Genomic DNA, 13,623 nt, shown 5'->3' with positions numbered 1-13,623 from the left:
TTTTGTTGTTTACTAGGCCTCAGGGAGACACTGGTTCTTTCATAAGGGAAGGAACCAGTAGTCTGAAGCCAGTCACTACTCCTAGGGCTATGCAGGGATACTAGGGCCTAGGTTCCTGTGTATGAGTATTCCCACCATCAGGGGATATTCATACTGTTAGGAGTTAGGGCTAGGTTAGGGTGTCTGCAAGGGAGGGGTGACCATTCCCTTGTCCCTAGCCTTTGGAGGCCTAGTCCTGAGTATAACCTTTCTGTTTCCCTCCCCTCCCTGTTATCCGTGACAGGGGGACAGCCAATTATCTATGGACTAAATGGCTGGAAACTTATGGAGACCTGCTGAATCAGAATACAAGTGTAGTATGTAGTACTGATTTCAAGACAAATAAATAGAATGTAAATCTCCAGTGGTAGAGATTTCAGCTGACTTCAGATTTGTTGAGTTTTGCATGACACATGAGATAAAAAGGTTATATGAGCACTATCCAGGTCTACTGGGCCCCTCTTCCATTTATGACGGCTTACTTGATATTATAATATTGAACTCTACACAAAATTTCCCGGGTCCAGTTCAAGCCAAGGGATTCCTCAGAGATACTCCATGGTTGTATTTAATTCCAGTGAGATCTGTTCTCAATATCATCCATGAGTAGATGAAGCAATTTTGATTGTTAAGAGTAAGAGTCCCTGTCCCTCTCCATCTGAGACACTAAGTTCCAGTCTGGACATAAGCATCTTCAACCCCTCCATTCTCTCAGTAGCTTTGGCAGTGTCATGCTTTACATAACATATAACAATTGTTATGTTACAATGGGGCAACCAACCTGCAGCTTCTTGTGAGTATGGGTAAACATGTGACCCCATCCTAAAGAGCATTGCTTCTACTAAAGTGGCCAATCACCTGGCCCAAACATGTCCCATTTATGAATGGGAGACATCCTCAACCCCATGTAAGCATCAAAGCCATCAAACACAGGGTTAGAACTGCAGAGGAATGGAGCCTTATTATACATTAACAATTAGTGCAAGGTCTTAGAAGTGTTTTTCAACCAGAAACATATACAGTATAAGGGGTTAGCTGTCCCTCTTAAGTCATCAGTTTAAGTGTCGGCAGCTCCCTTTACAGTAAAAAAGATTATTAACAGATATATGAATTATACTTATATCCTAATTTATGACCAGTTCCTCACTGTAAAAATATTTTACCCCTATGGTTACTTTTGTTTTTAATATAAAAGTAATGAAAAAAAGCAAAATTTCATAAAACGCATAGTGCGGTATCCTCAATAAAAAACACCAAAAACAAAATCCTGTGGCTTTAGTAGAAAGAAATGTTTTAAATAATAAAGCTCCCTATGCTCAGCCATTTTTCAGTTCTCATCTAAATAATGAATGAGAAATAATAAAAGGTTTATGTGTGAAATCTGCACTTAATCTACATTTCATTTAGTCTCATTTCTTTAGTGCAATAAATGTACAACTTCATTAAATTGTGTACATATAAGAGCACCCAAATGACCATTTTGCCTATTTTTTTCTCAATGGGACTAAAAACATTATTCAAGCGCAAAGTAAACACATTTTATGAAAAACCTATGCCTGTACATGTACAGAAATAAAGACATTTGACATTTTATGGAACTTGCAGTCTAAACTTCTGTACTAGCTGTCATTTGTTTGTCAAATGCAACAAAAAACTGACATTTGGTAGTCTTCTTCAGGAAGTCAACAGGTTCATCTTTATTTAAATATTCTTCACTGTAATCAGTACTACAGTTCCATTTCAACAATAGGTTATTTATTTATAAAGCCTATCACAAACCTGAGTGACTCAGACTAAAAATTTACCAAAAAGTGCCTAAGCAGAGGGCACTTTTAGTTAAAAAAAATGACAAAAAATATATAGTTTGGGAGTTATAAAAATATTTATTTTATTTATATTTATAAAAAACTAGGTTTGCACCATTCCAATCTTTCTCCCGTGCCTCCCAATTGGACAGTGTGGCTTCCAATATGGATGCAGGTTTTAGGATAAGCTCAGCTTTCATAGTAAAAGCCAAAAACTGCATAAACCTCTGCAACTCATATTTCTGGACCTATCAATCATTTCAAAAATAAAGATAAGCCGTCAATGGGTTTTTCCATTTGGACAGATTAGAATTAGAACTAAATTTCCATCATTATTCCACAATCAGTATAAACCACTAAGCTTTGGTGTTTTCTCCGTGTTTGCCTAATACCTAAACAAGTATTCTTGGTGCAGTCAGAAGTGTTACTGCCTCCTAAATTAGCCCCATAGGGCCCTATCCATGGCATACCATTATACCGGAACATAATATTGTGGACAGGATATGGACACCTTTAGACAGTGTTCACATAAAGTTAAATTCTGATTCTGTAGCAAACAAAATACAATTGAGATAAAAAAGGATGAAAGGGCACAATATAGATAAAACATAGCTGAATTTTTCTGAAAACATTTATGCATTCTTAGATCAATTAAAATGAAGTTAGTTGTACATTTTTTCAATGCAGTACAAGTTTTATTGCAGAAAAAAGCAAGAACAAAAGAAAACAACTTATTTTTAAAGTGGCCTACCTACAATGAATCCCATTGTGGAGCACTTAAAAGTACCTATTTTGCATTTTTATGGTATTGACCTAAATTTTGGTATTTAGCTAAAATATAATCCATAAGGAAATACAAAATAATGCATGTTAAAGCATGCATTTCCAGTGTGAGGCCAGCCTGAGGGTTCTTGGCTGTTAGGAATATAACCGCATACATTTCTAACTGCTGGTACCTTTAGTTGGCATTAGTTGTTAGTGAGCATTTGGTACTAAGAATGCTGCAGGAATTCATTTGTCAATTGTTTAATAGACTGCATGCAAGTCATTGGCCATACATAGGTCGCCTGTATATAAATATGACTGTGCAACAGTCATTTATAGTGTTGGGCTGACAAGCATAAGGTAGAACAGTACCCCATAAAAAGTAATGGTGGATTTCCTGACAGACAGAACAGTACCCCATAAAAAGTAATGGTGGATTTCCTGACAGACATATCATAATGTATGCTTAAAGTGCATGGGTAGCTAAACAATTAATTTCTCTTATATGCCTTCTTTGACCTATAAAATTTATATTCGGAAGAATTTAGGTAAATTTGTTTTATAAGTGATCTTGTTAGAAATTTAGAGCTGTTCTGTGCAGCCTTAATTATCCCAAAGAGGCTATTTAGCCCTTTTACTTCTTTTAGACTGCAGAATTATTAGCCTTTTGGTTTTGTAGAGATCAAAGAGGTTAAGTAGAGAAGTAGAAGATGCATTGCAAAGAGTGATACCACTTAGTCAACAATAATGCTGTGCGTTGTCAGTCCACAACACAACAGGCTTTTCTAGAGAGCATTTCTGGAAAATCAAATGGTCTTTTTTGTACCTAATTTAATAAAACATGTGTATTGCATAGATTTACAGATGTACATATACAATACAATTTTACAATACCAAGACATATAATTTGGTTATTATTTGACACATGATTAATCATTTATTTATTGGAAAATCATTAATTAATGTTAATTATCTAACATTAATGTGTTTGAAATGCACTGTCTTATCTCAATTGAATGGTCAGCAGAGAATAACTGAACCATTCTTACAACTAGATCCAGGGAAAGGGTAGCCTAAATCTCTCAGAACAATTTTTTTATCGGTTGCTGGCTACTTAGTATTCCCCTTGATGTCATTAAAAGGAGAAGGACCCTTATCTAGGCATTGTAGGCATAAAGCCAAAGGTTAGGTAGCATAGTGTTTGGGCATGAGAGGGGGCAATAAAATAAGATGGTCTTGCATTTTAAGACCACAATGTGCCCTAAATGAAATACAATAGGTTATTTAACAGTACGTGTTAGTTGTTTTCATTCTTTGCTTCACTTTTTGTAATGTGCTTTAATACCACAATTACCCTTTAATGCACACTATATGAACATCCTTCTACTTTTTTTTCATCTGTGTTTATTGCTTTAAATATTCTTTTATTACAAGTCTTAATTAGCCAGCGTTCACAGGGCTACAGATGTTCTCAGATATAAGGATATTTGAGATTTAGGGAACTATTACATTATTCCCCTCAGATATTGTTTAATTAAAAGTAATGGAATCACTTCATGGAAACAGATGTAAGTGTTACTGCATCTAATGTTGCTGCAGCTTCCAGGACAACAGCCTGACATGATATATCTGTAGATAACACTCATGTTATCTATGTCTACTAATAATTTCCAACTAAAATGAAATATGTCATTTATTATTTGTGTAAATGTCTAATGTATTATTTTATATTTTTTTCAACAGCTAATATTGGTGATTTAACTCCTACATTTATTGGTGATTTAACTCCTACACTTTTTCTGTTTACTTCCCCTGGGAAGCCTGCATCACCCACTCTAAAACAATCTTTCAAATAGTGTGTGGTGGCCAGATTTCCACCCGGCACTTACTTTCATTTCTATACAGAATAGCTACTGAATAGCTGAATTCTACCCCTGGAGACTAATCACCCTCATACCTTCAGTCTTGGGAGGAGGAGCTGGGATACTCCCTTGATACGAAGCAGAAAACTAAGATATTTACTTTGACCCGTAAATCCTCAATTAGCAGCAAATATCAGAAAATGAGTTACAAGATTCTGACCCGATGGTATATGACCCCTGGGAAAATACATAGCCTTTTCTCATCAGTATCTAATTTAAATTGGCGTTGCGGAAACACAAGGGGCAGTATGCTACACATATTTTGGTCATGTCCATTAATCCGCTCTTTTTTGGGATCAGGTACACTCTCTCATCCAAAAAACCACCACGCATACTATACCATAAGACCCAGGTTTCTTTTTGTTACACCATAACGCCATATCGGTAAAGGCTTAAAAGGGTTCCATCATCAGACACCTCATACGGTAATTGCGTCCGATTCCTGCATCCCAATACACTGGAAATCCACCACCTCAGCTACTATTGGATTATGGCTACATAAGGTGAAATTTCATGCCATGTGGGGTAGTTGCTTGTACTATAGGGAAACACCAAAGTTTACGTACCACTTGGACCCTGCCCTACCTTAAAATGTTTGTTAAATGTTAATACTATGCTCTTGAACTTTTGTATTGTTTGAACAGCCATATTGTTTACATGCCTTATCCATATGCTTCTTCTTTTCAGTACCTGTGCAACTTTTTCTTAACACATTCATCTAGAGGAGCTGTGACATGTGTTCTGTATCTGTAGCACATACTACAGCTCCTCTAGGGCTGCATGAGTAATCAGAGGAGTGGAGCTGTCATCATAGCAAAGCTCTGCTGATTGCTCTGTTTCCTGATTGGCTGAGGAAAGGGAAAGCCTGATGATGCTTGAGCTGTCACCAGGGTTTCCTATTTCTTAGCCAATCACAGAGCACTAGAGATGAATAGGGACAAGTCTCCGCATTCAAGTCTAGTGCTGAATGGCTGAGAAACGGAAAACCTCAGCCAATCACAGAGCACTAGAGGTGAATGGGGAGCCTTGTCCTCATTTAACCCCTAGTGCCCGGGGATCCCTCCCTGCCAGGGGGAGTCCCATGGCTGTGCTCATGTCATGAATGCAGCCATGGGAATCATCCTGTCATTGGGATAACCTGTAAAAAAAAAACAGTTTAGTTACACAAACACACACATTTAATAAAATAATTTAACATTAAAGCCGCGTCCTATTTTTTTACACATATTTTAACCCTTTCATTGAATGAGTAAGGACTCATTCAATTAAAGGGTTAAAATATGTGTAAAAAAATAGGACACAGCTTTAATGTTAAATAATTTTTTTTGGTTTTTATGTACCCCTGTACTCATTCCCCAGGGTGGGGTGGTGGAGATCTGGGAGTCTCCTTATTAAAGGGGGCTTCCAGATTCCAAAGTCCTGCTAAAAAGCCTTATAAAAGCCCCCATTGTTTTCAATAAAAGCTTTCATAAAAAGCTTAAAATTGCTTGTAAAAGCCTCTATTGTGTTCAATGGGAGTGTTTTTAAACATTATCCCGCATTTAGATGCGTCTATTGATTTCAATGGGGGCATTTTCCTGTGTTTAAAAATGCTTGAAAACATAATCACAGTAAAAAAGCTGTAAATATAAAAAGGCGGTAAAATGTGGCATAGACATTTTCCAGCAGTTTGAAGACAAGCATGAAAACACCTGAATTTCAAACATGGGCTTAAGCCTCAGATTAAACGATTGGGACACAGTCCGTGTAGACCTAGCCTTATGACCTTTTTACTATTACCTGTATATTTATGTTGTCATATTGAGTCCCAAGCCCTAAACCAGAGAAGCTACGATATCTTTATACTGAATCAATGATGGACAAAATGGGCCTGTTTCATTTAAGCTCTCCAAGACTGGGTAGACTATCACGTTAGATTGTGAAGTGTGCAGAAAATAGGTCCCAACTGCTCGCCTACCATACAACGTTGTCAAAAACAGGTCTGAAATGGGTCTAAGGCTAGAAAACTTGGTAGGCAGTTCTAGAAGACATTGGGGTTGATTTCTAACAGGAATATTGGAGGTTTACTTAGCAGAATGAGTTATCCAAGTGCAAGGGATATACCTTAGCTTAGTAAATGATGTGAAATGCTGTTAGCCATTCAGTTATGTACAAGCAAAAATCCTGTTTTTAAGTTTCCTTGCACATGATTTGGATATTCTTTGCAAAGGTAATTTTTACTTTTTCATTAGGCTAAATGAATTATCTCTTGCAAGGTATTAATTTCCTTTTCTAACTCAACAGCTTATATAATGTTGGGAAACTAACCCAATTGTGTCTACTTTATCCATACATATTTATTATTATTATTAATATTAATAATATTATTATTTATTGAATAAAAAGCACATAAACTCCCTGTACATATAACTGTGTATTACCTTAAGCCTCTCAGTACTGGAAGGCCACCAAAATATATGTTTTCATCTGCTTTCAAATTCAGGCCAAAATTGCTTCCAGTAGACGTAGTGGTTACCTTGTCTTCTTCATTTGTATCCACATCCACAATAGAAAAGTTGGCTAAAAAATAAAGAGTACAGGTTAAAGGGACAAAATGAGTATGTTAACCAAATAGCATGTAAGTATATGACAGAGGTTCAGAACCACGCTGTGAAAGTTATTTTATATATTTAGTAGCGCATTACATAGCATACAAGTGAATGATTACTTGTCGAGCAGATGATTATAATTTTCTAATACTGACTCATGGTACTTGACCTATGACTACCCAGTTGTTCTGGAAATGTAATTTCAATTAAAAATTAATGCTAGTATATGTTATGTCACAAAATAAATGACATAACCATGATGGAATTTGTTTTTCCTAAAGTTCATTAACCATACCAATACCACTCTCTCATTCCTAGACCCAGAGATGGACATAGGAACGTGCAAAGTGTCCCACTACATTAGCGCACTGGACCCTTCTCAGCACACAGGGGCCACCACAGTCCCGTAGGGGCGCCATCTTTTGACTACATCTGCTAATGCCTTGATCGTATTGGTTCCACAATGATTAAGACTGAGTATGTAACTAAGTATGTGAATATGTAGACTAAGATTATGTATGTAAAAAACAAGTGATTGTTTTTACCCATTTTAATTTTTAATACATTTTTTAAATAAAGGGGTCACCCATGTTTTTTTTTTTGATGCACTTATTAGGGTTATTTGTGCATCTAAAACAGAATTGTGCCATAATATGCAAATGAGCACAGAATGCCTTGAATTTGACCTGATTCTTTTTAGATGCTTGATATTTTCTCAAACTATGAATTAACTTACAATCAACATGATTATTAAAGTTCTTCTAATATTCTGTAAAGAATAGACAAAATGCTTATAATTATAATTTCTACTATAATAATAAACACAATGGTGTAAGGGTTCAGCTCCACTTCTTTGTTCTGGACTGGCTTCCTAAATAGGGTCAATCTTAGACTGTAGCTGTACAATATGTGTTGACATGATGAAGCATTGGGGAGACTCACTCCACAACAGAAGGTGCCTAAACAAAGACCTTTATTGTAAATTCACCTGGCATTTTACTGAAAGCTGCACTTATATAAAGAAAGGAAAAACTTTTATATTTTCATCAAAGCTTATATGGCATTTAGGCCATTGAGTTTACATATAGTTTTGTATGCCTTTGCTGCCTTTGTATGTGGCAGCAATACCATAATCTTTTAATTTATATGTGTGTTTATGTATGTGTGATGCAAAAGCACAAGATTATCTACCTTGTTTTTGTATTCTGGAGAGAGTAAACGATTTCCATTTGCCATCATTATGATTTTTATTGCTGACTGTGAAGGCTGTGCCTGATCCCAGATCATAGCTAACTTTTATATACCCATCACTCAACTCGATGCTCATGAAATCCTTCTGTTAAAAGGTGAAAAGGAAAGCTGTATCACACACACGCTGTATCATTAGTAGATCTTGAACATAGCCTTTGGAATTAAAGTAAACACACAACTTAACATAATTATTTTTTTATAATATCATAAAAATTAAACATAAAAACCCAATGCAAATATATTTACTAAAATGAAAGCACAAATGTGCCATAACACCATAGGTTGATACATTTGGGGCTGGATGGTCTGCTAATAGTTATGAGCCAATAATTTTTTTTATGATGATGTACATGTGCAAAACCTTTGACCCTGTTTTTCCTGTGGCAAGTAAAAAGGCTTTTTTACAGTAGTTAGCAGCTGGGAAAAATATTATTTAAAGAGATTCTGTTACTAACCAAAAAAATTGTTTTCCTTCATTCCCTCCCATTTTTTCAATTTCAAACCTTTCTCCTAATTCTTTCTATTCCTAAGATTAATTTAATGGGGATGCTAATATCACCAATTAGTTATACATTTATCTTGCCACATCCCTGAACCTGAAAGCATCAGACATATCAAAGCAGAGATAATTCCGCAAAACACGTAGAAAAAATATGTTAAAGGGTTGTCCCACTCAGGAGGCGTTTATGGATATGTATATGACGTTGTTTTAACCTATCATGTGTTTTTTTATTTTTATTAAGATGCAATAAATAAAGATTTTTTTAATATTATTTGGAAAATGTCATGAATGGTGTAGAATGGCCCTAAAAGTCATAATATTTATTGATTTGGTATGTCTGATATTACCCAACTTTTTAACCTACTTTTTCATGACCCTCGCCTATCTTCAATGCACTCTAGCCTCCCCTACCATCCCACTTTTACCCCGCTAAGAATACCTTATGTATTCCACAGACCCTTCCCTTCCATCTTTTGCTGTATATTTTCTACACTTTTAAACTTCTCCCCTTCATCGCCACAAAGATTTTTATGATTTCTTATTCCTATTTTCATGTATACAATAATTATCCAGTATTTGCATTATTTCTTCTTCTGTTATAATTTTGTATACATGCTTGTCTATGTTTAAAATGCATTAAAAAAATGCATGAAAATCAAGAATTTAAATGATTAATTGTAGTCTTTATCTGTAACTTAAATTATTTTTTAATGACTTGCAATGTGCCTTTGAACATGCTTGAAAATTTGACAATTCCAGAAAAAGCCAATACCCTAGCACAGCTTCCTCCATTCTTGAAGTTCTTTCTCTTCTGGGAGTGTCCATTCTCCTTGCTGGTCATACTACTTTGCCTCCCCTCAACCTCCTTACATAAGCCTTTATAAAGCTGCCAGGAGTCAAAGGGAATACTATAGATTGTCATTTCAGTGAGCTTCGTGTCAGCTAGGACTCCTGACATCCAAGATGTGAGCAGCACACTTTTATGTTAGCTAGGACCTGCTGTGCTGGGCCGGAGTATGTAACATTTGTTGACCTTACTGACAAGTCTCTTTCTCTAAAAACTTAACTATCTCAAATGAGTTTTCAATGAAAAAAAGTTCAATATTTTCTTACCAGGTCATTTGTTGCCAGATACATTAACAAAGCATTTGATGAAAATGTTTTAAATTTAAACACAATTGTGGAAATATTTGGGTTCCATCTAACAGGACGTCTGACCATTGCATATCCATCTCCATCAAACTGGACTGTACCTTCACTGTCTGCCACCTGTGGACTATAAAGAGAGGTATTACTTTGATTTAATTTCATTGTTTATGTTGTTGCACGAGTTACCAAATGGACAAGAAACAATATTCAGTTATATGTGCACTGTTTAAGATATAAATTGCAAAGTTTGACACTTATTGGATCACAAGATGTTGAAAAAAAGCAAAATTACATGAAAGTAAATTAATTTTAGATCCCCCAAAAATGGGTAGGTTGCAGAACACTTTATAGAATTCTTTAGTGTAATCATACCTATTTCCTGAGTTCAACTTTTTAAGTTTGGATGAAAACTTTGTAAGATTTGGATAAAATATTAAAAATTACAGAATTCCCCCAGGTTTTTTATTACGTTCTGTGTCCCTTCTATTCCTATACACACTGCCACAGGCAAATACACCCAGAAAATATGAAAGCATTTAGTTTAAATGCCAAATAATACATAAGTGTTGCAAAAAAATATTAATTCATACCTGATGGAGCATCCTTTGCAATCTCCTTCTCGATCTCTATAATTCCACAATCCTATTGGTTTATTATCAAGAAACGTTTCACCCATACAGCCAGAGAATGTTGTTGTTTTTACTGCATCTGCTTTCTACAATAAACAGACAGGTTACACATATTATTAGTAGGCAGGAGCAACATACTGTTACATAATAATTGTAGGACATACATAGGAAACATACAGCTGAATTCAATAAAATCCCACAGGCTCCTAAAGCTTTATCAGCAAACTGCTAGTATAAGATTTCATAACTGTCAGTTACATTACCCTTCCTTGCAAAGAAATCACTGAGTCTCAGCACTAGCAAAGAGACGTCTTCCAGCCTGGTTTTGCAAGATTGTATTGCCTAAATAATAAAAAAACGTGAAATTGATTGACACTAAGTACGGTTTTGTGTCTCTGCTCCCCCTTTACTTAGCTGGGCCATTCTCAAAGCACAGCACAGTGGTGATTAGTGCACTTTGTGAATTGCAGGGACAAAGACACAAACTGGAAGATAATTCTGAAGCAGCAGGGAGACAGAAGATTGGCTACCATTCTGCGCATCAGTGCTTTCAAGAGCTTCTAGGGTAATGAAAAAATGTCAATGTTATTGTGAGAATTAAAATTAAAATATATCTATACTTGGAGTTGGCCTTTAATTTGTGCTATAAGTATGAATATGTGCATGATGTTCAACCTTTTCCTGACTACCCAAAAGATCACATACAAAACAGTTAGTAATCGTTTTTCTCTGCTGTATATAAAAGCAGTGGCATTGTACAATATTTCAAACTGCAACAAAATGTAGTGGGAGCCTATGATAGTTTAAAGGTGTCTTAAGTTGGTTATTATTTTTAAAAAAATCTTTATGCCTATTGCAAAGACTTTCCGAACTGTAAAAAGATGTCTTTCTCCATTTATCTGATATGATTAGCAGAGGTTAGATCTGTGGTTTAAATAATCAAATATGTACAACATACATTCTGGATCCACTGGTCTGTAGATTGTTTTCTGACATATGGTTGCCCCTGCAGCACTTTCCATTAATCATAATGATAGACAGAGGCCCACAGAATGCTACTGAGGACTATGAAAGTCTTTGCAGGAGAACAAGAACATTCACACCCATCTAAAGGGCATCCTCAGGTTGAGAAATATCTTAGTTATAACATGACAAGTGAAAATGCAATTGCCAGGTAAACATAAAAAATAAGCACAATATTCCAAATGAAGAAACAACCAAGAAAGGAACACCTACTTACATTCAGCAATGTTCTTTGCAGGAGAATCTTATATTTGCATGCATTTTAAAAGACAGGGGCCTATTTGCCACCAGAGAATTGCTGCTTTAATAAGTCAACCCATTACTCATTTTAGGGTCCCTACGGTTTTAAAAAATATACATATGCGTAAAGATTACTTTAAACTTTTGTATTGTTATAGCTATGTATTAGCAATATTGTGTGTTAATGAAGGAAAGTATAAATCTTACCTAACATCTTAGTTAGTTGTCCTAGCTTCAGAAACTGAGACATAGATGTTAATAGCTTATATTTAGAGATCCAGTCATCTATGTCATTGCAAACTAAAGAAAAATGTATGCTTAAGACGGTTCTATTATAATTCTTCTTCCTCTGTCCGCTTTAGAGAGGCAGGGAGCGAACATGTCATTGTCATGGAACAATATTACCCATTTTACTCGGTAGACCTTGGGAAAATCAGCTCAGTCAGTGACTGGCATTCTCTAAACATCTTTTGTTATCTAGTATTGGTCAATTTCACTTTTCCTACAGGAGTTTGTCACACAGGGACATTATAACCAGTTGTGTTATTTTTTATTTAAGAAATGAAAAGATGTAGATGACAGAAAAAAATAATATCGTAAATAGGTATATTAAAAGTAACTCAGAAGTACACGTTGCGTTTCAATGTGCCCTCATATTGACAAATTGTCAGCAATGTGAAAAGCCAAATGTCAGTATATTCACAGAATGTTCTTAGATGTAGCTAATTAGCCTGCCATCTGCTTCTACCATTCAACAGTTTCTAATGTACTTTGAAAACAAAGCTCCCTAATATTTTTTAATCAAGCCTTCTCATAGAATAAACCACTTATAGGTTAAACAGGGTTTTTTTAGTGAAAGAAGGCATAATGCTGTAGTTATCTTTTCTTTAATATTAGCATATTCATTAAATAAATATTTATTTAATATATCAATTATGTTCAATGCAGCAAAAATATATTAGTAACAATACATTTAATAACCCCACTTCACAATCATACTATATACTATAGCAAACATAGTTTTTATAGGCATTATACAGTTTATCAGGCAAGATGACAAAGTATTTCTTTAATCTATGGCTAATAACAAGTAACTGTAAACAGAAAATTCCGCAGAAATAAAGAATAGGATGCAGTGAAACTTTCAAAGCTAAAAGGAACAGAAGTTAAAACATAGGGAAGAAAAAAATACATCTAACATGGCATACCCATCAGATGTCACAGTCTGAAAGACTTTTGTTGCATCTAGACTATATCTTTTTGAATATTAGTAATATACTCTATATCATATAGAGTAATATGATATAGATGTGCAGTCATTATCTGTTTTTATATATTGTAGAACATTATCTGTAAATTAAAAACTATGTAATATGATGTATTTAATATTTTATCTCAGTGCGGATAACTTAAATCCTTAAATGTCTGTATAGGAGACTTTTACTAGAGATGAGTAAATTGATTTGCTGGTTTTGAAAATCATTTTGAATTAAATAATAATTTGCACCCAGCAGGTATCTGAAAATATAATTTGATCACCAAATTACTTTTTGTCTGCTCTTCGTCAGTTAAATACACAAATTTCCTGTTCCTGTTTAAATTAAAACCTAACCTAAATGTATGTAAATGTATCTTATTTGCTTTCTTTTAGCCTGTGTAATATTCTTTTAAATGAATCAGTTATACTTGCTTAATAACTGCAAAAAGTAC

The 13,623-nt window shown here is 34.9% G+C and overlaps 1 protein-coding gene across 1 annotated transcript in view; it reads right to left on the bottom strand.

Annotated features, from left to right (window-relative positions):
* Window positions 1-13,623, bottom strand: part of LAMA2 (laminin subunit alpha 2) — a 405,950-nt gene that overhangs the window by 33,710 nt on the left and 358,617 nt on the right. Inside the window, exons 48-51 of the mRNA XM_072410219.1 lie at window positions 10,612-10,736; window positions 9,986-10,148; window positions 8,311-8,455; window positions 6,952-7,090 (exon numbers count right to left, since the gene is read on the bottom strand). Coding sequence (XP_072266320.1) covers window positions 6,952-7,090; window positions 8,311-8,455; window positions 9,986-10,148; window positions 10,612-10,736 — 572 coding nt within the window. The remainder of the gene's footprint in view (window positions 1-6,951; window positions 7,091-8,310; window positions 8,456-9,985; window positions 10,149-10,611; window positions 10,737-13,623) is intronic.

This window comes from Pyxicephalus adspersus, chromosome 4 (assembly GCF_032062135.1).
Source record: "Pyxicephalus adspersus chromosome 4, UCB_Pads_2.0, whole genome shotgun sequence".
Lineage (NCBI taxonomy): Eukaryota > Metazoa > Chordata > Amphibia > Anura > Pyxicephalidae > Pyxicephalus > Pyxicephalus adspersus.
The sequence above is the reverse complement of the archived record's forward strand: the minus strand, read 5'-3'. Positions and strand labels throughout refer to the sequence as shown.